General features: G+C 39.4%; 1 protein-coding gene and 1 long non-coding RNA gene across 2 annotated transcripts in view; one reads left to right on the top strand and one right to left on the bottom strand.

Annotated features, from left to right (window-relative positions):
- Positions 1 to 20,820, bottom strand: part of LOC108030941 (putative inorganic phosphate cotransporter) — a 41,354-nt gene extending 20,534 nt beyond the window's left edge. The window contains exon 1 of the mRNA XM_044091321.2: positions 20,633 to 20,820. Coding sequence (XP_043947256.2) covers positions 20,633 to 20,651 — 19 coding nt within the window. The 5' untranslated portion in view covers positions 20,652 to 20,820. The remainder of the gene's footprint in view (positions 1 to 20,632) is intronic.
- Positions 20,821 to 22,752: 1,932 nt separating this feature from the next.
- Positions 22,753 to 23,824, top strand: LOC127011041 (uncharacterized). The gene is made up of 3 exons (XR_007764064.1): positions 22,753 to 22,848; positions 22,917 to 23,062; positions 23,138 to 23,824. It is a non-coding gene; the product is annotated as an uncharacterized LOC127011041 (long non-coding RNA).
- The last annotated feature ends 207 nt before the right edge of the window (positions 23,825 to 24,031 follow it).

Below are 24,031 nucleotides of genomic sequence, written 5' to 3'. Positions count from 1 at the left end.
AATTCATCCGACGCTCCTATGACGTGTCAATTCCACCCAAACTTCAATCGTATACAGCTCACATCCTTTTCAAAGCTCCCAAATTTTTCAGACTTTGGGCTAATTATTCCATTTTACATGGCAGACGTTCCAGAGGTATTATGTACCACCAATGCCGAATCTGCCAAAATATCTATTCTCTACTTTCTGCGGCTTAGCGCTCCAAAACGTCTACAGGAATAATATACAGGTCAATTTCTTGGCCAACAATCATTCCAAATAGTCTCATCCATGCGGACGACCAAGGTTCTTCCTACGCGTATCCTCGCGGGGGGGCTCCGCTTTCCCCCTCCATCTCTGCCCTATGTCTCCGCACTGCTAGGGTTAAGTAATTCTAACTCTCCGCTCCGACAGGATAGGAAACGTTTCCTTTCTTGATTTGCAAACTTTGGACTCAATCCTGTACAGCTTACATCCTTTGCAAAGCTCCCAAAATTTTCGGACTTTGGGCTCATTATTCCGTTTTGAATGGCAGACGTTCCCGAGGTATTATGTACCACCAATGCCGAATTTTCCAAAATATCCATTCTCTCTGTAGGCGCTACAGATTTTCGCGGATTGCGGGCCTTAGAGTAGGAGTTGTGCCTCGCTGAAACAAACTTGCGCTGCGCTGGAAGCCTAGGGATCTTTATGCCAGCTCTGACTGTTCTAGCTCTTATAGTTTTCGAGATCTCAGCGTTCATACGGACAGACGGACCATGTCCGTCTCGGCTAGTTATCCTGATCATACTTTATGCATTCCTTCTACCTGTTACATATACGAAAAATCATATTAAATCATATTAAGAAAAATCAAATATACTCTTCAACTCTACGAGTAACGGGTATCACAAGGAGATACGAAAAATATGTCCTAGAAAAACTTTTAAAAAATTTACTCTGTTTCAAATATTTTCGACTTCCTTATCGCGATCTAGGGGTCAAATGTCACCTTCTTATGTTTTTTTGATTGTAAGCTAGTGCTATTTTCAAATTTCATTTCATTTTTTACAAAATTGTTGTTTAATCATCTTTTGTTAGGCATTCAGAATGCGGTTCCGCAGAGTTTTTCATCAACACTAATTGAATCTAAAAATCTTCTTTATTTAATGGAGGTTTAAGCTAATATAAATATTAAACTTGTTTTCGATTGAGATTTCTTGGCACCCAAACTCTTGAGATGGCATTCGCAAGTAAACTTTAATTACGGTAGTTAGTTGCCCGCTTTGATGTCTTGAGTGGCACTCTTGTGTTCTGCTCCGCTGCCGAGATGTGGCACTTCCTCTCGCGGTCCAAAGTTTACGGCAGAGTCCAAGGTCCGGTGAAGTTTCGTTATTCCCTTCTACACACTGCACTTTAGCACTCAGGAATTGTTTATTTTATTTTCCCTTTCTTTTAACATTGACACTTAACCTCTCCCTTATTCAATGCAGATTTCCATCTATATAGAATGAATCCTTTATTATCATTATCGTGGTATTGCTAAACTGAGTTCTATTCCTAAACTTTTCGAAAAAATATTACATGTCAATTGCAGCATCATTACCGGTCTATTTTTTTACCTTGTCAGCATGGCTTCACTAGAAGTCGCTCTACTTCTGCAAGCCTACTTCAATTTACGTCTTTAATTACTAGAGGTTTTCTGACACATCATTAAACTGATGTAATTAATGTGATTTCTCTAAAGCTTTTAATTTAGTGCACCAATTGTTCCCTTTTGGGTTTTCTCGCAACCTACTAGAGTGTATATTTTCCTGTCTTTGTAATAAAACTCAATCGCTCTGTGTTATTAATACAATTTTCAAAATTATTAGCGTTACTTCTGGAGTGCCAAAGGGTTGCCACCTGAGTCATTTACATGTTGGCTTAATTATTAATGATATACCTTAAAATCAACTTAAATCCATCAACTTTTTTATGTATCAACTTTTCAAGGTATGCTTGTCCATGTGTTTACCTAATTCATGTAATGACCTTCGATTGCCCTTTTATCATGCGAGGTTGCGCCTGCTGGACTTAACAACCCTGAACTATAATGGAAAGCGTCATGGAGATAAGTTTTTGCTTAAATTATTAAATTAAATTATTATTAGTTCCCGCAATTGGAATGTACCCTGTAGAACAGTTCGTCGTTTTCGTCCGTTGTCCCTGCCAATTTGTAGGTCCAATTATGCCCTTCATGATCCTTTTCGTGTTCTTTGCTTTACGTCTTAATCTTTGCACGTCTTACGTCTTAATCTTAATGCAACTTATTACAAAAAAAAATCTTTGAATTCTTTGCCAACGCTGAAGAAAAAAAATGGGCATTCCATTAAGAAATGTGGTTTACTTCTATATTCGTATATTTACGTGAACAAAAAATGTATTGCGCCAACCGCAAGCGCGTTGTCCTCGCACATCATGCAAATTTACCTACACTTTAAGAGGCGCTCATTTTGAGCGCTCACCACGTGCCATTTTTGCAGTATTTTACGTCGCGGGAGAGCCCGGACAGTCGGAGTGCCCTAACCTCTTTCGTCGTCGCCACCCAAAGAGTGGAGCATCCGAATCTCAATCTCCTATTAAGATCGCACATTCGATGGCCCAAATCTCCATCTCGTTTCATAGGTGCCTAGAAGAGGTGCTTCCTAAATGCATCCCGTACTTTCATATCGTCGGTTAGGCACGCATAGAGCGGTGCGATCACAATTTCATCTTACGTCGTTGGAGTACCCGGATCAGAACAACATAATTAGGCAATCAAGGAACTCCCCAAAATGCGTGTGAAATATTTTAAATGGATACATCGAAAAGCAAATAGACGTCATTAATATTTCATTATATATCGAGAGAGTTCAACGATTAAAGTGTATCAGTTAAAGCCTAATTAATGCCAAATGACGATCGGTTTGACAGAAAGAGAAATCATTCTACCTACGCAAATAATAGTTTAAATTTTTTAACAAGCCAAGTTAGAATGCTGCCACAAATGAAACTCCAGAAATTGCACGGCAACTTTGACGAGTTCAAAAATTATAAAGGTTTGTTTAACAGCTTGGTTCATAACGACAAGTCGCTGCCAGATCACAGAAGCAAACTAAGAACGTAAAGACTTGTGCGGCACTAACTGGGGCTCATTACAATCCGTGTCTAATACGCTTTAAAAGTAAGTATCGCTTGTTCGAAGTACCAACGATGAAAAGAACAACTAAGTTACGATTCCACTTCGTTACGAAAATATTGCTTAGAGGCGCTTAATGAACGTTATTAAGCCTTTGCGGTTAAAGAATCCAACGCGTTTTTGGAGCTGAAAACAACTACATCGATTTCTTTACGTTTTACGTACTGAAATTAAACAACTTAATTGGCTGTACAAGGTGCAAGAAGCTCAGGAGTCTACATGCCAAACTAGAACATTCTGGTGTTCGGAAATGGCTAGATCGACTCGGCTTGTGATCTTGATCAAGAATATATACCTTATGGGGTCGGAAACGCTTCCTTCTTCTTTTTCTTCTAAGTGATATAAAAATACATTACTTTCACATCCGAAAAAAGGCTTTTCATGTATTTATCAATTCCTTAACTTACCTTACAACTTTACTCCAAAGTCTTTAGTACATAACTCCGCTAGAATTTAAACGTCGACCTTTTTCAGGAAATATAGTTTTTTTTATTCACATTAAGGAAGGGTATGTTATTCTAATTTGTCATGGTCCAAACTTTTAAATCGTTCCCCTGAAAAATATCTTGTTTTTAGTCGGTGAACACTGTTTCTCGAAATCTAATTTAACGACCATACTGATATTTTGTAAACAATTTCTGTATTCAAAGTGTTTCCAAAAATCAAGAAAGAAAACTCGAAGTAGTTTTTAAATGTAACTACTTTATCGTAACTAATAGGAATTTTTTGTTTTTCCTGATAATCGAGTAACGAGCTATGTTGTTTACGCAAAACGGATCATTTTTTTTTTCAATGAAATTTTATGAAAACATAATTTAAATATTGTACCCTGAAATTATAACAAAAGTAATTGAACATGATCATGAATTCATGAAACTATTAATTTTTTTAGCCGAATTAACCATTTCCGCCCACAGCAGAACAATGCAATAATTCTTCGTCGCCTTGGAAGTCAAAATCTGACAGCTTCCCAAATTTCTCTAAGCATAATAGCTTGCCGATTCTCCGAGCTGATAACAACTATTGCTATTCCGTTTATAAAAGGTGTGGGTGCTCAGATCGTGGAAACGATAGTGGAAGCTCTAACCGTTTAAGCTGCCCATTCCTACATTTTTTCTGGATGTCGGCGGTAATTATCTTCGTTGGCCACCTTTAGGTATCTTTTTACGACAATTTATAGTAATTATAATAAAGAAAAATAAAAATTGTAATTTTAAAGTCTCCCCTTACCAGGGATGTCCTTCGCTCATCCATGGCCAACCTAATTAAGCGGAGAGCTTCGCAAGTTGGCATCAGCTGCGTGATTGCATCTTATTCCGCAACATCAAGGGGTACCACTTGCAATAAAATCTTGACGATGACTTTTCGGAAACTGAAACGTCTGCAGAGGACTCTGCTCATTGTTCGCGAGTTAAAAAATGATTTAGATTTTGCTTGTTAAGGAAATAGACCTCCAACCACATAGAAATATATGCTCATATCAAAAGCGATCATTTACTGAACATAGACTGGATGAAATCCATATATTTATGCACTTCATACTGAACTGTGCCAAGGGTGAAACAGCTGTCTCCATATCTAATCGTTCCAAAAAAAAGGTCGGTATCCGTCGTGGAATCTATCCTCTCAAGAAAGCGATAAGTATTGCGTGAACTGCATCGCCTACGAGCCTCTCGAGGGAATTGCGGTAGCGGTGACCGGTGGAAAATTTGCAACCGGAACCACCACAAGATGCTCCATACATGAGCATGCTTCCCAAAAAGTTGCATTTCCCAATAGCGAGCCGATCCTCAGTGATCGCGCCTGCAAGACTTGCAACTTGCCTATCGCAGTGATAATCATCATAGCCACCAAAGGTGGTGGCGGCACTTTTCCAGCGTCAACGTCATCCCGACCGCTCTGGTGATTGTCGAGATCGGTGAGAAGTCCTTCGACACTGTCGCACTCCAACAAGCTCAATGGCCTCCGCTTTTCATTCGCCGACGACCGGTTTGGGAGATAAGATGTTCTAAAATTTGACCCAGGGGAGACCAAGCTGGAAGTGGTCGAGCCCTCATCCGAGCGCTCAGAGAGAACTTCGTGGAGAAATGCTGGGATCGGCCGTTTGTGGGTGAGCGGTGTCATAGCCCCTTAATAATCACACTGGTCCTGGGCACCGACGTCTATCCCAAAGTGATTTCACGGGGGAAAGCCAGTGGAATCCCCTCCGGAGCCTGCAGTCAATTATAAGGATATAATCGACTGGCCACTTTTGCAATGCTAGTTTCACCCCAATAGCTTTAAAACTGATAGACAAGTTGGCGTAGAAACGGAACGAATTTTTGATAGGTGGGCATGGCTAGATCGACTCGTCTGGTGATGCTAATCAAGAATATAAATCTTTTCTGCGGTCGAGACATTTTCCAAACTTCGTTGAAACTTCTGACTAAATCATTATATAAAAATAAAGAGAAAACAACGTGTAATTGTGAAGCTTTGTAAAACTATAATAAAACTAATAAAATCTATAAATCAAGTAGTGTTAACCAACCAGTGTTACCATAGTGGTGACCCCGATTTTGAACAAATACGCTTTAATTTAGCCAAAATAAGGCACATTTTAAAATTGCACAGAATTTCAGAGTTTTAGTAACAGTCACACACACACAAAGCTGAAGCGACGCCATACAACCTGCGCTCGCTCCTAGAAGGTTAAACTTTGGCAACGACGCCAGCCTTAACATGACCGACGAGTCGCAACAGTTGCTGGACACGATCAGAGAACTGCAAGCCCAAGTGGAGGCATTGCAGGTTAACTCTTCTTCAGCGCAATCAGCTACCACGGCTCGCACGGCACAATTCGCCAACCGAAATTTACAAGCAACAACCCGCAATCGTGGTTCGCCCAAGTGGAACGTTCATTTCGTCTGCACAGCGTCAACAACGATGACGACAAATTTGACTACATCACCGTAAATTTGGATTCAGACGTTGTTTTGACTCTGGAGAATTTGTATGTATGATAATCTAAAGTCTCGGTTGCTCGATAATTTGCGGAGTCAGCCGAATCTCAGCTATGCCGTCTACTTCAAGACACCTTTGCTATCGCCTTAAGCAACGTAACCGCAGGCACTACGGTAAATGCGGTGACTCCTCCGGATGCGCTCAAGAGTATTACCGAATCCCTACGTCAACTAGTTAATTAGATCGACACAATCCAAGGTGAGCTCAAAAGGCAAGCAAGAGACCGTTCTATCAGCCAGCCACGTGGTTCGTCTCAGTATCGTTCTGGTTCTCAGCCGCGCACTCAATCTCCGAATGACTGCCTTGCCCAGCCGCAGCAGTCAGATGATCAGCAAGAGTTTTACTATTACCATCGTCGTTTTCGAACTGGTGCACGCAAGTGTAAATCTCCTTGCTCCTTTGCACATCCTTTAAACTAATGCAGCTATCGCCTTCAGGGCTGGAGGGTGGCAGCCAAACAAATAGCGGCGAACATGCAGTCCAACCTAACATGTTCTCAGAAATCCGTCTTCACATAACCGATCGCAACTCACACCACAAATTTTCTCATAGACTCGGGCTCTGTGGTCTCAGTTATGCCACGCTCACGAGCTATGCAAAACGTCAAACAAAGCGATCTAATATTATATGCAGCAAATGAAATGAATGGTGGTTGACCTGAACCTGAACCGTTCCTTCATGTGACCTTTTATCGCAGCTGACACCGAGTTAGCTATCATAGGCGCCGATTTCTTGTCCCATTTTAACTTGCTCGTCGACATCAAGGGCAAAAAACTGATTTATGCAAACACCAATTTGTCGAACCCGGTTTTGATTTCGGACGCTAAACATAACTCTGTGTCTACCATTAATACTAAATACAGATTTTTAAATCTCCTGTAGGAATTCGTGGATTTCACCATACCAGCACATAGGACAAGCATCCGACATGATGTAAATCACTACATAGAAACCACTGGAAGTCCAATATCCGCTGGCCCTTGACGTCTGTCTGGTGAGAAGCTAATCACCGCGAAAGTAGAAATAAACTTATTAATCAATGAAGGCATTTATCGCCCTTCCAAGAGCCAATGGTCAAGCAAAAAGGTACATATGGTCAGCAAAAAAGATGGTGGTTGGCGTTCCTGCGGGGACTATCAGCTGAATGCTATAACGGTACCTGACCGTTATCCAATTGCTCACATCCATGACTTCTCGGAGCAGCTACACGGGAAAAAAATATTTTTTACACTCGATCTTATCAAGGCGTACTATCAGTTTCCAGTGGCTTAGTGTGATATTCCTAAAACCGCCGTTTGCACTCCATTTGGCGTAATCGAGGACCTCTATATGCCATTTGGTCTAAAGAAAGCTACGCAAACCTTCCAAAGATTCATCGACAATATTTTTCGGGGCATCGATTTCGTTTATTGCTATATAGACGATATCCTGATCATTTCTAACACACCTGAGGAACACGAAAATCATCTTCGTGCCGTCTTGGAGATCCATCGTAGCCATGGACTCAGCATCAAGTGTCAGCTGGGACAGGACGAGGTGCAGTTTTTGAGTTCCATCATCAATAAGCACAGAATCAAACCTCCAAGTCATAGAGCTCCTGAGGAATGTTAAAAAAAACGACCAACGCTTGGTTGAATGGACTCCAGATCGTATCGCCGCCTATGAGGCATGCAAGCAAAGTGTTATAGACGCGGTGATGTTGGCTCATCCGAGTACAACTTAATAACTCGTCCTGGTATGTGATGCTTCTGATTTCGCTATCGGAGCCGCATTAGAACAGGCAATCGACGGCCACACGCAACCATTTGGTTTTTTCCTCAAAGAAACTCACGGACACTGAGAAAATATACAGCACCTACGATCGGGAATTGCTCTTCATTTATGAAGCCATAAAATAAAGTATTAGCATTGCCTCGAAGGTCGCATATTTTGCATCAAAACGGACCACAAGCCTCTCGTTTATGCTTTTAGGCAACGGCAGGAAAAAGCGTCACCAAGGCAACTCCGTCATCTGGGATATATTTCGCAGTTTACGACTGAAATCGTTCACGTCAAAGGAGCTGAAAACACAGTTGCAGATGCTTTCTCTAGGCTCTGTGCAATCAACATGCCAGTGTCAGTCACTCTACAGGAACTCGAAGAGGCACAAGCAGTTGATTCCGAGCTTCCGAACTTACTGCAAGGAACCACTTCTCTTCGACTGAAAAAAATCCGTTACGATTACAATGTTTTGTTGTATTGTGATGTTTCAACGAACACCGTTCGGCCGTACGTACCCACTACTCTTCGCAACAAAATGTTATCTTTTTTCCACAGCCTTTCGCATTTGAGCGGAAGATCGACGCTGCAACAAATAAAGCAAAAATTTGTATGGCCGGCATGATCAAATAGAGCCGGACCTGGCTGCTATGTCATCGTGCTGAAATCAACCGGCACAACCTGAAAGCTATGGCAGGCCAGAATCCAATTAATAACATCGTGACGTCGTCACAAGGGAGGGAGTACTGTGGCGGTCCAGGCCTAAAAGCGACGCAGCGGATGAAAATGTACTAAGACCAAAAATTATAAATTGAATAAGCTTGACTGGTCTCACTCTCTCTGCCGCCGTCAAGATTCGAGAAAACAACGTGTAATTGTGAAACTTTTTAAAACTATGGATTCTGGCTTGCCATAGCTTTCAGGTTGGTCCAGTTGAGCATCACTTCTAAGTATAAAAGCGGACTTATTTCTGTACACAGACACTGCTACTTCTTTTCCGTCGACACTTAACGTACTCGGTCATTATTCCGATGTACAACTTTAAATGGGCCCGTGTATGGTAGCTCCAAAGGATGTTTGACGGCATCGGTGCTAATAAATACGTGGAAGCACTTGTCTATTCCTTTAAGACGAAATTTTTGGTTGCTATGGTGTGCAGCTGTTCGCGAAAAATACTAATAAAAGTGGCAGGATCTGGTCTTGCATCTATGTCTTCGAAGAATTCGTTTGGCAAGCGTACCGACGTACCGTAGAGCATCTCGGCAGCCGATGAGTTCAGATCCTCCTTAAAATACGTCCGAAGTCCTAGCAAATCGACAGGTAACAGTTCTGGCCAAGGATTGTTGGGGTGACACATAATAGCTGCCTTGAAAGACCTGTGCCGTCTTTCGACCATGCCGTTTGACTGCAGGTAATACGCAGTCGTATGGATGTGTTCACTTCCCATAAGCTTAGCCAGTTCCTTGAAAAGCGCAGACTCAAACTGAGTGCCTTGATCAGTCGTTATGGTCTTAGGTGTTCCAAAACGCGCAGCCCATTGTGACCAAAATGCGTTCGCCCCCGTCTCAGCAGTGACGTTTGTGAGAGGGATAGATTCGGGCCAGCGGGTGAATCTGTCTATCATGGTAAGGCAGTACAAAAAGTCTTTATGGAAAGGCATGATGACGATATCCAGATGCACGTGATTGAATCTGTCGTTGGGAACTGTTATCTTCTCTGGAGTAAGATGATTGTGCCGGTTGATTTCAGCACGATGACATAGCAGCCAGGTCCGGCTCTATTTGATCATGCCGGCCATACAAATTTTTGCTTTATTTGTTGCAGCGTCGATCTTCCGCTCCAATGCGAAAGGCTGTGGAAAAAAGATAACATTTTGTTGCGAAGAGTAGTGGGTACGTACGGCCGAACGGTGTTCGTTGAAACATCACAATACAACAAAACATTGTAATCGTAACGGATTTTTTTCAGTCGAAGAGAAGTGGTTCCTTGCAGTAAGTTCGGAAGCTCGGAATCAACTGCTTGTGCCTCTTCGAGTTCCTGTAGAGTGACTGACACTGGCATGTTGATTGCACAGAGCCTAGAGAAAGCATCTGCAACTGTGTTTTCAGCTCCTTTGACGTGAACGATTTCAGTCGTAAACTGCGAAATATATCCCAGATGACGGAGTTGCCTTGGTGACGCTTTTTCCTGCCGTTGCCTAAAAGCATAAACGAGAGGCTTGTGGTCCGTTTTGATGCAAAATATGCGACCTTCGAGGCAATGCTAATACTTTATTTTATGGCTTCATAAATGAAGAGCAATTCCCGATCGTAGGTGCTGTATATTTTCTCAGTGTCCGTGAGTTTCTTTGAGGAAAAAACCAAATGGTTGCGTGTGGCCGTCGATTGCCTGTTCTAATGCGGCTCCGATAGCGAAATCAGAAGCATCACATACCAGGACGAGTTATTAAGTTGTACTCGGATGAGCCAACATCACCGCGTCTATAACACTTTGCTTGCATGCCTCATAGGCGGCGATACGATCTGGAGTCCATTCAACCAAGCGTTGGTCGTTTTTTTTAACATTCCTCAGGAGCTCTATGACTTGGAGGTTTGATTCTGTGCTTATTGATGATGGAACTCAAAAACTGCACCTCGTCCTGTCCCAGCTGACACTTGATGCTGAGTCCATGGCTACGATGGATCTCCAAGACGGCACGAAGATGATTTTCGTGTTCCTCAGGTGTGTTAGACATGATCAGGATATCGTCTATATAGCAATAAACGAAATCGATGCCCCGAAAAATATTGTCGATGAATCTTTGGAAGGTTTGCGTAGCTTTCTTTAGACCAAATGGCATATAGAGGTCCTCGATTACGCCAAATGGAGTGCAAACGGCGGTTTTAGGAATATCACACTAAGCCACTGGAAACTGATAGTACGCCTTGATAAGATCGAGTGTAAAAAATATTTTTTTCCCGTGTAGCTGCTCCGAGAAGTCATGGATGTGAGCAATTGGATAACGGTCAGGTACCGTTATAGCATTCAGCTGATAGTCCCCGCAGGAACGCCAACCACCATCTTTTTTGCTGACCATATGTACCTTTTTGCTTGACCATTGGCTCTTGGAAGGGCGATAAATGCCTTCATTGATTAATAAGTTTATTTCTACTTTCGCGGTGATTAGCTTCTCACCAGACAGACGTCAAGGGCCAGCGGATATTGGACTTCCAGTGGTTTCTATGTAGTGATTTACATCATGTCGGATGCTTGTCCTATGTGCTGGTATGGTGAAATCCACGAATTCCTACAGGAGATTTAAAAATCTGTATTTAGTATTAATGGTAGACACAGAGTTATGTTTAGCGTCCGAAATCAAAACCGGGTTCGACAAATTGGTGTTTGCATAAATCAGTTTTTTGCCCTTGATGTCGACGAGCAAGTTAAAATGGGACAAGAAATCGGCGCCTATGATAGCTAACTCGGTGTCAGCTGCGATAAAAGGTCACATGAAGGAACGGTTCAGGTTCAGGTCAACCACCATTCATTTCATTTGCTGCATATAATATTAGATCGCTTTGTTTGACGTTTTGCATAGCTCGTGAGCGTGGCATAACTGAGACCACAGAGCCCGAGTCTATGAGAAAATTTGTGGTGTGAGTTGCGATCGGTTATGTGAAGACGGATTTCTGAGAACATGTTAGGTTGGACTGCATGTTCGCCGCTATTTGTTTGGCTGCCACCCTCCAGCCCTGAAGGCGATAGCTGCATTAGTTTAAAGGATGTGCAAAGGAGCAAGGAGATTTACACTTGCGTGCACCAGTTCGAAAACGACGATGGTAATAGTAAAACTCTTGCTGATCATCTGACTGCTGCGGCTGGGCAAGGCAGTCATTCGGAGATTGAGTGCGCGGCTGAGAACCAGAACGATACTGAGACGAACCACGTGGCTGGCTGATAGAACGGTCTCTTGCTTGCCTTTCGAGCTCACCTTGGATTGTGTCGATCTAATTAACTAGTTGACGTAGGGATTCGGTAATACTCTTGAGCGCATCCGGAGGAGTCACCGCATTTACCGTAGTGCCTGCGGTTACGTTGCTTAAGGCGATAGCAAAGGTGTCTTGAAGTAGACGGCATAGCTGAGATTCGGCTGACTCCGCAAATTATCGAGCAACCGAGACTTTAGATTATCATACATACAAATTCTCCAGAGTCAAAACAACGTCTGAATCCAAATTTACGGTGATGTAGTCAAATTTGTCGTCATCGTTGTTGACGCTGTGCAGACGAAATGAACGTTCCACTTGGGCGAACCAAGATTGCGGGTTGTTGCTTGTAAATTTCGGTTGGCGAATTGTTGCTCGTGCCATGCGAGCCGTGTTAGCTGATTGCGCTGAAGAACAGTTAACCTGCAATGCCTCCACTTGGGCTTGCAGATCTCTGATCGTGTCCAGCAATTGTTGCGACTTGTCGGTCATGTTAAGGCTGGCGTCGTTGCCAAAGTTTAACCTTCTAGGAGCGAGCACAGGTTGTATCGGCGTTCGACGGGCATACACTTGTTGATGTGTTGGTGGCGTCGCTTCAGCTTTGTGTGTGTGTGATTGTTACTAAAACTCTGAAATTCTGTGCAATTTTAAAATGTGCCTTATTTTGGCTAAATTAAAGCGTATTTGCAGTCTGTTCAAAATCGGGGTCACCACTATGGTAACACTGGTTGGTTAACACTACTTGATTTATAGATTTTATTAGTTTTATTACAGTTTTACAAAGTTTCACAATTACACGTTGTTTTCTCGAAGCTTGACGGCGGCAGAGAGAGTAACCCCAGTCAAGCTTATTCAATTTTTGATTTTTGGTCTTAGTACGGCATCAGCGTTCTTTTCCATTTGAACCTTCCACCGACTAAGTCGTGGAGTGCTAATACAAGGCGCTAATACAAGGCGAGTTCCAAAATAAACAGGACTTTATTAATCTAGCGCCCTCTAGTGGCGCCATCTCTTTTTCAACTGGTGCGTTTAAATCTGCTATCGTTTATCGACTTCCAGTAAAAATTTCATGATATTTCATCTATTGGAAAAGAGGTTATTGCGTTTTAGGTGTCAGTATGTTGTTGTCATCGGTGCGAAAATAAGCTTCAAACAAAGAGGCAATATTAAATTTTGTTTTTAAATTGGTAAAACTTTTACCGAAACGTTTCAATTGATGAAACAAGTTTATAGCGATGATTGCCTAACCCTTAGTAGAGTGGTTTCAACTTTTTCAAAGTGGCCATGATCACCAAAAATTCCATCGAAACTGTTTCATAAAAAATCAGCCGAAATCATCATGGAAATTCATAGAAATAGAATTGAACATCTCCAAAACATCGATTTATCGCATTTTGACCGAACATTTGGGCACGGTTTGTTCCGCACAAATTCACTGACGTCCAAAAATTGCTCAGAATTCAACATTCGAAGGACCTCATTACAGGGGCAAAAAAATACCCGAACTTCCTTTACAAGATTGTGACTAGTGACAAATCGTGGTGTTTTCATTATGATCCCGAAACGGAACGCCAGAGTGCTGAATGGAAGGCGCCGGACGAGCCGAAACCCAAAAAATCGCGACTGGAGAAGTCAAAAGTGAAGACAATGCTGATATGTTTTTATGATTTCAAGGGTATTGTCCACAAAGATTTTGTTCCACCCAGCCAAAACGTTAATGCGGTATTCTACCTTGGAGTTTTGAAGCGTTTGGTGCGCCGTATTCGACGTTTTGGGCCCGAATATCGCGAAGATGAAAGTTGGCTTTTGTTGCACGATAATGCGCCGTCTCATCGATCGACGCTTGTGTCCGACTATTTGACCAAAAATCACATTTCAACCATCAACCACTCCCCGTATTCACCTAATATGGCACCATGCGACTTCTACCTTTTCGGAAAAATGCATTTGCCGATGAAAGGAAAGAGTTATGCATACTGGCGGCCATACCGGGCAACGAGCTAAAACACTCGTTCGAAATGCTTTTGGATCGTGCATAACGCTGTATTGAAGCAGAAGGAGAATATTTGGAATAAAATAATATGATTTTGCCGGAAAAACTATTTGTTCGGTTTTTTTTTTTTTTATAAAGTCCTGTTTATTTTGGAACTCACCTTGTAGTCTTGGGGCGAGCAGGCATGTTCGTATGAACGCGAAAATCTCTTAAAACTGTCTGCCGATCACATAACATATACCGAAAAAGCCGGTAGGTGCCGTTTTTTGTATAATGATTTGCTGTTTCTTTGTATAATGATTTCAGTCAAAAGTTTGCAACGCAGTGAAGGAGACGTTTCCGACCCCATATATATATATCAGCGTCACTAGACGAGTCGATCTAGCCATGTCCGTCTGTCTGTCCGTTTCTACGCAAACTAGACACTCAGTTTTAAAGCTATCGGGCTGAAACTTTCCCAAAAGTCTTCTTTCTATTGAAGTCGGAACCAGCCGGATCGGAAAACTATATTTTATAGCTTCCATATCGGCGAAACAATTAAAAAAAATTAATTATGAAAAAATTATATCTTTGGTGTTTTTTATGTATAAAACACCAAAGATATAATTTTTTCATATCGTTTCCGATCGTTCTAAGCTTGGAAATAACATTTTTATATTTTTAAGAATTTTGAATTCAATTTAATTAAAACGGTCTAAAAATAAGACTGAAATAATTTTTTTTTAATATCACTGAAGTCAGCAACAATCCTTGAATTTGTAATAGTGTTTCAGACCCTCGGTAAGCTGCCAAAACTCCGGCATTGTTTCCCCATTTTTAAAGAAGAAAAATAATTGCATGGAAGCTTACCCCATTTTAAAAAAATTTAAAAAACAAAAAAGTTTTTGTTGCAGCATTTTCAGCCGGCTTCGGAAAAAACGCTTTTTTTGATAATGCCACTTGAAAATTGGTGAGTGTTTGTTTTCTATAAAATGAATTTTATAATAGGTGGCGATTTCAAGTTAATTTAAAATTTTTTTTTTTTAATTTTTTTAACAATACATGAGTGTGCTAATGAAGAGGAAAGGAAAATTTTTTGAGATTTGACAATTTAATTTGTTTTTCATATATGTAATACTGTTTATGCAATGGCAGAATATGAAAGAGTAAAGACAATCAAAAAATTGAGTGAAACCCAATACCGAAGTTTTTGATTAGCAGAATTCCCCTCAACGCGCCAATATCGTAAATGGCTTTGCGTACAATGTTTTGATTTGGCATGCAAATGAGAACAGTAATATTGTAAATACGAATCTAAAGTAAAAAAGGTTTTAAGTAGAGTAAATTAAATTAGCAGGCCGATCTTAATCTATTTATTGCACCTACTCCTATTTATAAGAAATTATTTTTGCTATTTATTATATTTTATGCTATTTATAATACTATGATATATTATCTTTTTTTATCTCTAAACTGTCCCATTATACTCGTTCTTCGTTTCAGTCCTTATTTTGGTGATTTTAATTTTGCTAAGATTTAAATTTGTTAGTTGTCCTCGGCGGGCATCAGACCCCCTTTCGCTACCGCGAGTATGGAAGGGTGTGCTGAATGCCGCTTCTTTAACAGATGAGGTGAAAAAGCGGTAGACTTGATCGCAGGTGTAGGGGGCCTTACGCCCGACAATAAACCAAGTGTAGTAGAGCTTTTCCTCCCCGGCCTTAGTTTTGGTTTGTCTTTGCACGCAAATGAGTTTTGATAATAATCGAATGGGCAATGACGCGCTAAAGTAAAGATCCACTCCTCTAGCCAACGAGCCAAGGCCGAATAACATTTTTGCAAGCGCTAAACCCAATTATTTATCTATCTATATATTAATGGATGTCCGTTACAACATACTATGGACATTACTATCCACATCATCGAGATCTCATCGCCAAGAGTTGCCTTAACGGCGACATTTGTCGGGGTCACTTCGTCATTCCTGAAGAAGACGCCGAAGTCACTTCAAAAAGTGTCTCTAAAGTAACTTAGATCGGAAATGCTGCTTACTAATTTTATTTATTTCCAACTCTGTTGACATTTAACAATACAAAATAAAAGCCATTTCTACAAAAAAAAATTTGTTCAGCTATAATAAAACAAGAAAGGAAGTTAACTTTGGCAAGACCAAGTTGGTATACCCTTGCAGTTAAAAGAAATAATAAATTTTAGTAACACCATGTACAATTTTCAAGGATTGTTGTTGACTCAGTGATATTAAAAAAAAAAAAATAATTTCATTCCTTATTTTAGACCATTGGTCAGAGATTCCGAGGACCCGAACAAATGTTCAAGAGAAGCTATGAAAAACATTAAAACAAATTATCACAAAAAACATAGATAGAACATAACTCTAATTCTACAGAAAATTTAAATGATACAAATTAAATAAAATATAGTCAAAAGTAAATGCATATGTATGTACTTTATATTCAATATTTGAAAAGGTGAAACTCGTTGGGAAAATCAAGTATTTCCAAAGTGATTTCCCTGGGACGTTTCTCTTGCAGGGGACAACAAATGAGTATTAGGAACGAGGGCAATCCGAAATTCCTTTGCATTTTTCCCTGTAAAAAAACGGAAATTCTATACGATTTTCTATATGGGGCGTCCCTTGTTTTTCCCCTGTACAAGCGGACTTGCCCAGGACACCGCCATCAGCAAGCAATACACCACATCGCAACATAAACGAAAGGGTGAGGCTAGGGTGGAACGTTCGTTTACACTGGGCGTATAAGCGAAGTCAAGCGCGAGGCAGCTTCCTGGCGTTTGCCTTGACTGTCCGCGCGATCTGAGCAGATATCCCAATGGGACCATCCGGGACAGAACAAGGCACAGGCGGTCGTCTGTCAAAAAGAGTGATCCTGGAGAGCGCGTCATTTTGCTCACCCTAACTGAGAACGGTAACGCTTCCCGATAATAATTCTACCCGAAATAAACCCATTACGAACCCGGTAATTCTGTGCTTTCTCACTGAGCTATTGGGCTCACACGTTCTACTCTGCTCGTAGCGAGCAGAACGTACAAAATCAGTTCGTTACAATATTAAACAATTTAAAAAATTCAGAAAGCGAAGCAAGTTTTTTACACCAAGTTGACACAAAGCTGGAGTGTAAAATGTGTTCTATCTATCGCCCAGAAGTGACTCAGAATTTACTTCTTTGCGATCCCGACCCTTATTGTTTTTTGTAAAATGTGTCTATCTATCATCCAGAAGTGTCTCAGAAGTTAATTTTTTTCGATCTCGACCCTTTTAGATTTGCATAATGTGTTCTATCATCTTTTTATCATTCAGAAATGACTGAGAAGTGACATGACTGTGTACTATCATCTTTCCGTCTCCCAGAAGTTACTAAGAATTTACTTCTGGACAAAAGACAATAGAACTACGTCTAACATATCAGACGTCAAAAAGCTTTTTAAAATTTATAAATTTAAAAATTGTGTGTTTTTGGTTACACTTTTAAGGTCACGAACAGCCGTATATTTTTGGTCTTCGTAAAACTTAAAAATATAGTATTTTACCTAAAAATATTTGGTAGCTAAAACGTTTAAGCGTTTATTTTGACAGACGTTTCAAAACAACTTACAAATGCTTGCCATGATAAAACTTTATTTAAAACAACACTAATGAAACCTATAAACTATCTGCATAATACAATTTTATGTTAACTTTGGGTTATTTTTAAATAAAAGCATTTTAAACCGTCTTGAAAAAACTAGCTACAAACAAGGAAAAACGCGTGCCTCGACTATAAGATACCCGTTACTCAGCGTATTATCAGCGGATTATAGGCGTTAGAGTGGGCGTGGCATTCCGCTAAAATAAATTTGCGCTGCGCAGGAAGCCCAGGAATCTGCACGTCGTTTTGCTGTTCTACCTTTTATAGTTTCAGAGATCTCAGCGTTCATACGGACAGACGGACATGGCTAGATCGACTCAGCTAGTGATCCTGATCAAGAATATATATACTTTATGGGGTCGAAAACGCTTTCTTCTACCTTTTACATACTTTCCAACGAGTCGGTATACCCTTTTAATATTTATAAAAACCATTTGCAAACCGTCAGCCTGACAGTGGTATTTTCTTTAAAATACCTAAATTCGGAGTAGTTAGTGAAATGTTGTGTTAACAAATTACTTCTAGAAAGCACAGAATTCACGGGTTCGTAATGGGTTTATTGCGAGGACAATTATTGCGAATAGAATTATAACTGTAATAAATAATAAAATCTATTTCTGGTACAAATTTATTGTTAAAAGAAGTTGTAGTTATTGAGAAAAATTAGAAAAACAAGCTGGCTTTGCAAAAAGTTGGCAGTACTGTCGTGAAAAAGTCATATTTTTCGGCGGATAAGAAGATAAAAGTAATTTTTTTTCCTTATAAATTTAAACTAAATAACGTTGATACTTTTCAGAAGTAAACATAGGTAAGCAGCACAAGACGCAGCACATTGCGAAAGGATTTACTCGGGGCGACCGATTATGAATTTTGGGCAAAGAATGCTTTCTATCAAGGGAAAAACATCCCACAATATTTTGCAAACTGTGGTTCTAGAAAGGGCCGAGTCCGAGTCCTTCCCAATTACTCTTTGAAAGGAGCTAACTGCATAACATCTACATCCTACCCTTTCGAAGTTTTTGTCTTCATAGGTGTTATAGAGTAAGAATTCAGGCAGATGGCATTTTGATTTGCTTTTAAAATTCTTGACAATTTACAAATGTAAATAAACCAATTCAGCAGCCGCAAGCAGGTGCTCAGGGCTCCAGTATGCATAGGTGTTATAGAGCAAGAATTCAGGCAGATGGCATTTCGATTTTCTTTTAAAATTCTTGACAATTTACAAATGTAAATAAACAAATTCAGCAGCCGCAAGCAGGTGCTCAGGGCTTTGAATTTAAAATTTAAGCATTAATTAAGTTTAAAACTTATTGGAAAATAGTCAACATAAGTCAATTAAAAGTAGAAAACTATTCAATATTCGATATTTAACGTATATATCAAGCCCTGGTAATTTTTCAGTAATTTTTGCGAAAAAAGGAAGTAGCTAATATTACTGTGGCACCTACGGTTTGGACGGCCTGGTTTTCAAACCAACCGTCCCCAAATCCATCTCCGGTTTCTGTGACATCCCTGATTGATGTTAGACCCAACTAAATAAAAATTGTATATTGGGGTACTATTGTTATTAAATTTAATTGAGCCGTAAATCACTACATTAAATATTTCATGCCTTATACGCCCTAAAAATATATTTAAAAAGAACCCAAAAACCAATACAATCATTCGCGATAGTTGATGCCTTAAATATGGTGCGATGGCTCAAGTGGCAAGGCGTCTGTTTCTAACGCGAGAGGTCCCCGGTTCGGATACCCGCTAGGGCGGTATAGAGGAGAGGAAGTCAAAAGTTCTTAGGAGACATATTACATATATAGTTCCTTAGCAATTTAAAAAAATAGTATTGTATTGATAAGTTATCAGATTTGCTTATTAGAAAATAAAAATAAATTAAATGTGTTTGGGCAGGACTCGAACTTCGATGCCTAAGAACACAATTGTTTCGGGACGCACCGCCTGTTCCGCTTAGCCAAGTCCATATGATTTAAAATTGTTGCAAAATGATTTTGAGTGTTAGAAAAATTATTGAGATTCTATGTATACTAGTTTCAGGCAGCCAATTAGCTAAGATCTAGGGCAGAAACGCCCATATTTTAGGGCATTTTTATTAACAATATCTATCTTAATGCAAAAAATGGTCGGAATCGGATATGTTTAGCAAATAAATAAATCGCCTATCAGTGGCGCCGTTGTAGTGTGCAATTGTAAACAGTCGCTTCGCTGCATATCTCTATCGCTTTCTTGACAGAGTAACGGGTATTTGAAAGTCTGTGGCATCGACTTTATAGTTTCCTCTTATTGGTTTTTTTTTTGGGTCTGCCGACGTCAGCGAAGAAGTCGGCGCAGCATAAAATACCATAGTCTTATATATTTGTTGTATACAACGACATGTGAATTGAAGAGCATTATTTTATTAATCTAATTTTGATTTCTGAATTTACCAAGTGATTTCAGGGGGAGGTGCCACCTGCAGTGACAGCTCTAAGGATAAATAAGTGTAAGGCATAAGTGAAATCACAAATGATTTGAAAAATGTTCTTTTGCATTTTTATATGGTATGTCACGCATGAAAGACGATATGACACGAGAGATTCAAAAGTGAAACTTTATTTCCGGATCTTCCTAACTGCGCGGCAAAGCGAAAAGCGTTGTCGGAGCTAAAAAGGAGCAGAGTGTGCTGTTCTTTTTGTCTTCCCCTCTTTTACTCTAATAAACTTAATAACAATTTCATTTATCTAGTCCGATTAGGTTTAATTAAAATAGCTGAAAAAAATCGCTTGCATTTCCCCTCTCTCTATGCTGATCTCTATTCATTAACATGAGAAATAAAATGATTTATGATCGTTTACCCAGTCGTGCAGCTAAAAGTGGCGGTCATAACTTCACAGCGCTGTAAATCTTTCTTTTTTCCCATAAGTCTACGACATCCTCTCGTATGTGGAAAGCCGTGTGCGTAATGCGTTTTTTGTTTGCGAGTTTGCTAAAATGCTTAGCACTTTGTTATTTTGAAGCTGACTAACATGTATCTGGTAGTTGCGACACTCGGCAGTAGCGTTCTTTCTGGTTATTTCTGTTTTTTAATTATATTTTTATTTACCTTTTAAATCGATGCTCATTTTGCGGACGCACAAATGCTCTTAGCGCACTTATTAGTTTTACTTTACGCTAAAGCACAAAAAAAAATCAAATCAAATCAAAAAATCAGACTGGCTTACAGCACACACTTCCGACCGCGTCGATAATTTAAATACGTGTGAACGTATAATATAAAGCTCCACCCTACACCGTATATAACTGCAATTAGACATCAAGATTGGAGCTCTGTTTTATACATTTTATCAAAATGCCGATTACTTAAAGCGATAACTGGATACTACCTGCCGCATTAAAAACTTGATATCGTCGACAAGCTGCTACTATAACAAACATCAAATTTTATCTCTTGAATGTCGGTTAATTCAGCTTAGTCATTCCATACAATTGTTAAGAAAAAATATTAAAAATATTATATTGTTACAAATATGTGCTTTTACCTGAACTATATAGGCAAACAAAAACACCTCTTAAAGTGTTAGGGAATGAGAAAATGGTCTATATCATAATTTGCGACGAAAACTTATGAGTATAACACGTTTAACTAAATTAATACATTTGTTTGATCGTTCGGCACGCTTAACAAACTATTGGTGCTGTTTGCCGACACAGGCATTTTTACTGCAGAGCGGCGAATGTGCAACTTTAGGGAATGGCATTTATTTAGGCGAACAAAACACACAAACTTTGATTTTAGTAGTTTTGTCTGACTGCGATAAGAAGTTCTTTTGCTTGATATCAGAAAACTAGTCATAACTGTGCCAAATGTTGAGGAATCTCCAGGGCTATAGAGTTTTTAGTTAAAACAGTGTCGTTTCTGAGAAATGTAATAAAATTCTGTTGGACATTATTTCTTAACTATGGCACTTAGACAAATCTCTTTAGCAGATGCACCTTCATAAAACATTTTCAAAGACACATATCTGTAGCTTTAGTCTTTTAAATTTGGCTATTGGTCAGCCACGCGCGTTTTGTCACCGTTTTGTTGATCAAAAATTTTTAAGGGTGACTGCTAACAATCTAAAGGCCTTTTAATCAAGGGCCGCAACAGATCAAGATTTCTAAAGTTTTACTTTTACACACTCATTGCCTTTCTCCCTCTTATTGTCACTGTATCCCTGCAGATGTCCTTTAATTCTGAAAAAATAAACGAATGACGAGTGACATGTCAGCATACACAAGTAAAGAACAAGTGACACACCATATAATAATGAAAATTCTTCAAAGTCATTCAGGGTTTAACAGGATCCTTATACTCATGTCACCTGCAAGTGACACGTCCCAAGTGATATTTCTTCGGAAATGCTGAATATTTCCATAGAGTTTTCACCTATCAAAATGTTGCATATTTACCTTTTCGAACTGTGTAAAACGCTACAGACGAGTCGATCTAGCCATGTCCATCTGTCCGCCCGTTTCTACGTAAACTAGTCTCTCAGTTTTAAGGCTATCGGTCTGAAACTTTCCCAAAAGTCTTTATTCTATTGCAGGTAGGATATAAGTCGGAACCAGCCGAATCGGACAACTATATCTTATAGCTCCCACAGGAACTATCAGGGAAAAAATTAAAAAACAAGAAAGGAAGTTAACTTCGTCAAGCCGAAGTTTGTATACCCTAGTAGCTATAAAAAACAATCAATAATTTTATTAAATTGAATTCGAAATTCTTAAAAATATCAAAATGTATATTCCCAATATTATAAGATAATATGTCAAAAAGCTCCAAAGCTATAATTTGTTTCACATTATTTCCCACCAATTATCAGACCGTTTCTATGACAGCTATATGATATAGTCGTCCGATTTTAATAAAAGTTAATTCCAAATTCAGAACTAATTAAAAAACGTTATTTTCAAAATTAAAAGGTCATATGTTAAAAAACACCAACGATATAATTTTTATTTCATGTTTTCCTACTAATTTTCCGATCGTTCCTATGGCAGCTATATGATATAGTCGTCCGATTTTGATAAAATTTAATTCGAAATTCAAACCAAATAAAAAATGTTATATCCAAGCGTAGGAGGTTATAAGTTAAAATAAAATTTCATTGAAAAAAAATGATCCGTTTTGCGTAAACAGCATAGCTCGTTACTCGATTATCAGGAAAAACAAAAAAATTCCTTTTAGTTACATTTAAAAACTACTTCGAGTTTTCTTTCTTGATTTTTGGAAACACTTTGAAGTCTAAACTTTGATACAGAAATAGTTTACAAAATGTCAGTATGGTCGTTAAATTAGATTTCGAGAAACAGTGTTCACCGACTAAAAACAAGATATTTTTCAGGGGAACGATTTAAAAGTTTGGACCATGACAAATTAAAATAACATACCCTTCCTTAATGTGAATAAAAAAAACTATATTTCCTGAAAAAGTCGACGTTTAAATTCTAGCGGAGTTATGTACTAAAGACTTTGGAGTAAAGTTGTAGGGTAAGTTAAGGAATTGATAAATACATGAAAAGCCTTTTTACGGATGTGAAAGTAATGTATTTTTATATCACTTAGAAGAAGAAGAAGGAAGATCACAAGCCGAATCGATCAAGCCATTTCCGAACACCAGAATGTTTTAGTTTGGCATGTAGACTCCTGCCAATTAAGTTGTTTAATTTCAGTATGTAAAACGTTAAGAAATCGATGTAGTTGTTTTCAGCTCCAAAAACGCGTTGGATTCTTTAACCGCAAAGGCTTAATAACGTTAATTAAGCGCCTCTAAGCAATATTTTCGTAACGAAGTGGAATCGTAACTTAGTTGTTCTTTTCATCGTTGGTACTTCGAACAAGCGATACTTACTTTTAAAGCGTATTAGACACGGATTGTAATGAGCCCCAGTTAGAGCCGCACAAGTCTTTACGTTCTCAGTTTGCTTCTGTGATCTCGCAGAGACTTGTCGCTATGAACCAAGCTGTTAAACAAGCCTTTATAATTTTTGAACTCGTCAAAGTTGCGTCAAAACGAGATGGAGATTTGGGCCATCGAATGTGCGCTCTTAATAGGAGATTGAGATTCGGATGCTCCACTCTTTGGGTGGCGACGACGAAAGAGGTTAGGGCACTCCGACTGTCCGGGCTCTCCCGCGACGTAAAATAGTGCAAAAATGGCACGTGGTGAGCGCTCAAAATGAGCGCCTCTTAAAGTGTAGGTAAATTTGCATGATACATTTTTTGTTCACGTAAATATACGAATATAGAAGTAAACCACATTTCTTAATGGAATGCCCATTTTTTTTCTTCAGCGTTGGCAAAGAATTCAAAGATTTTTTTTTGTAATAAGTTGCATTAAGATTAAGACGTAAGACGTGCAAAGATTAAGACGTAAAGCAAAGAACACGAAAAGGATCATGAAGGGCATAATTGGACCTACAAATTGGCAGGGACAACGGACGAAAACGACGAACTGTT

Source organism: Drosophila biarmipes, chromosome 2R (genome assembly GCF_025231255.1).
Source record: "Drosophila biarmipes strain raj3 chromosome 2R, RU_DBia_V1.1, whole genome shotgun sequence".
Lineage (NCBI taxonomy): Eukaryota > Metazoa > Arthropoda > Insecta > Diptera > Drosophilidae > Drosophila > Drosophila biarmipes.
This window is presented reverse-complemented; position numbering and strand designations above follow the sequence as displayed.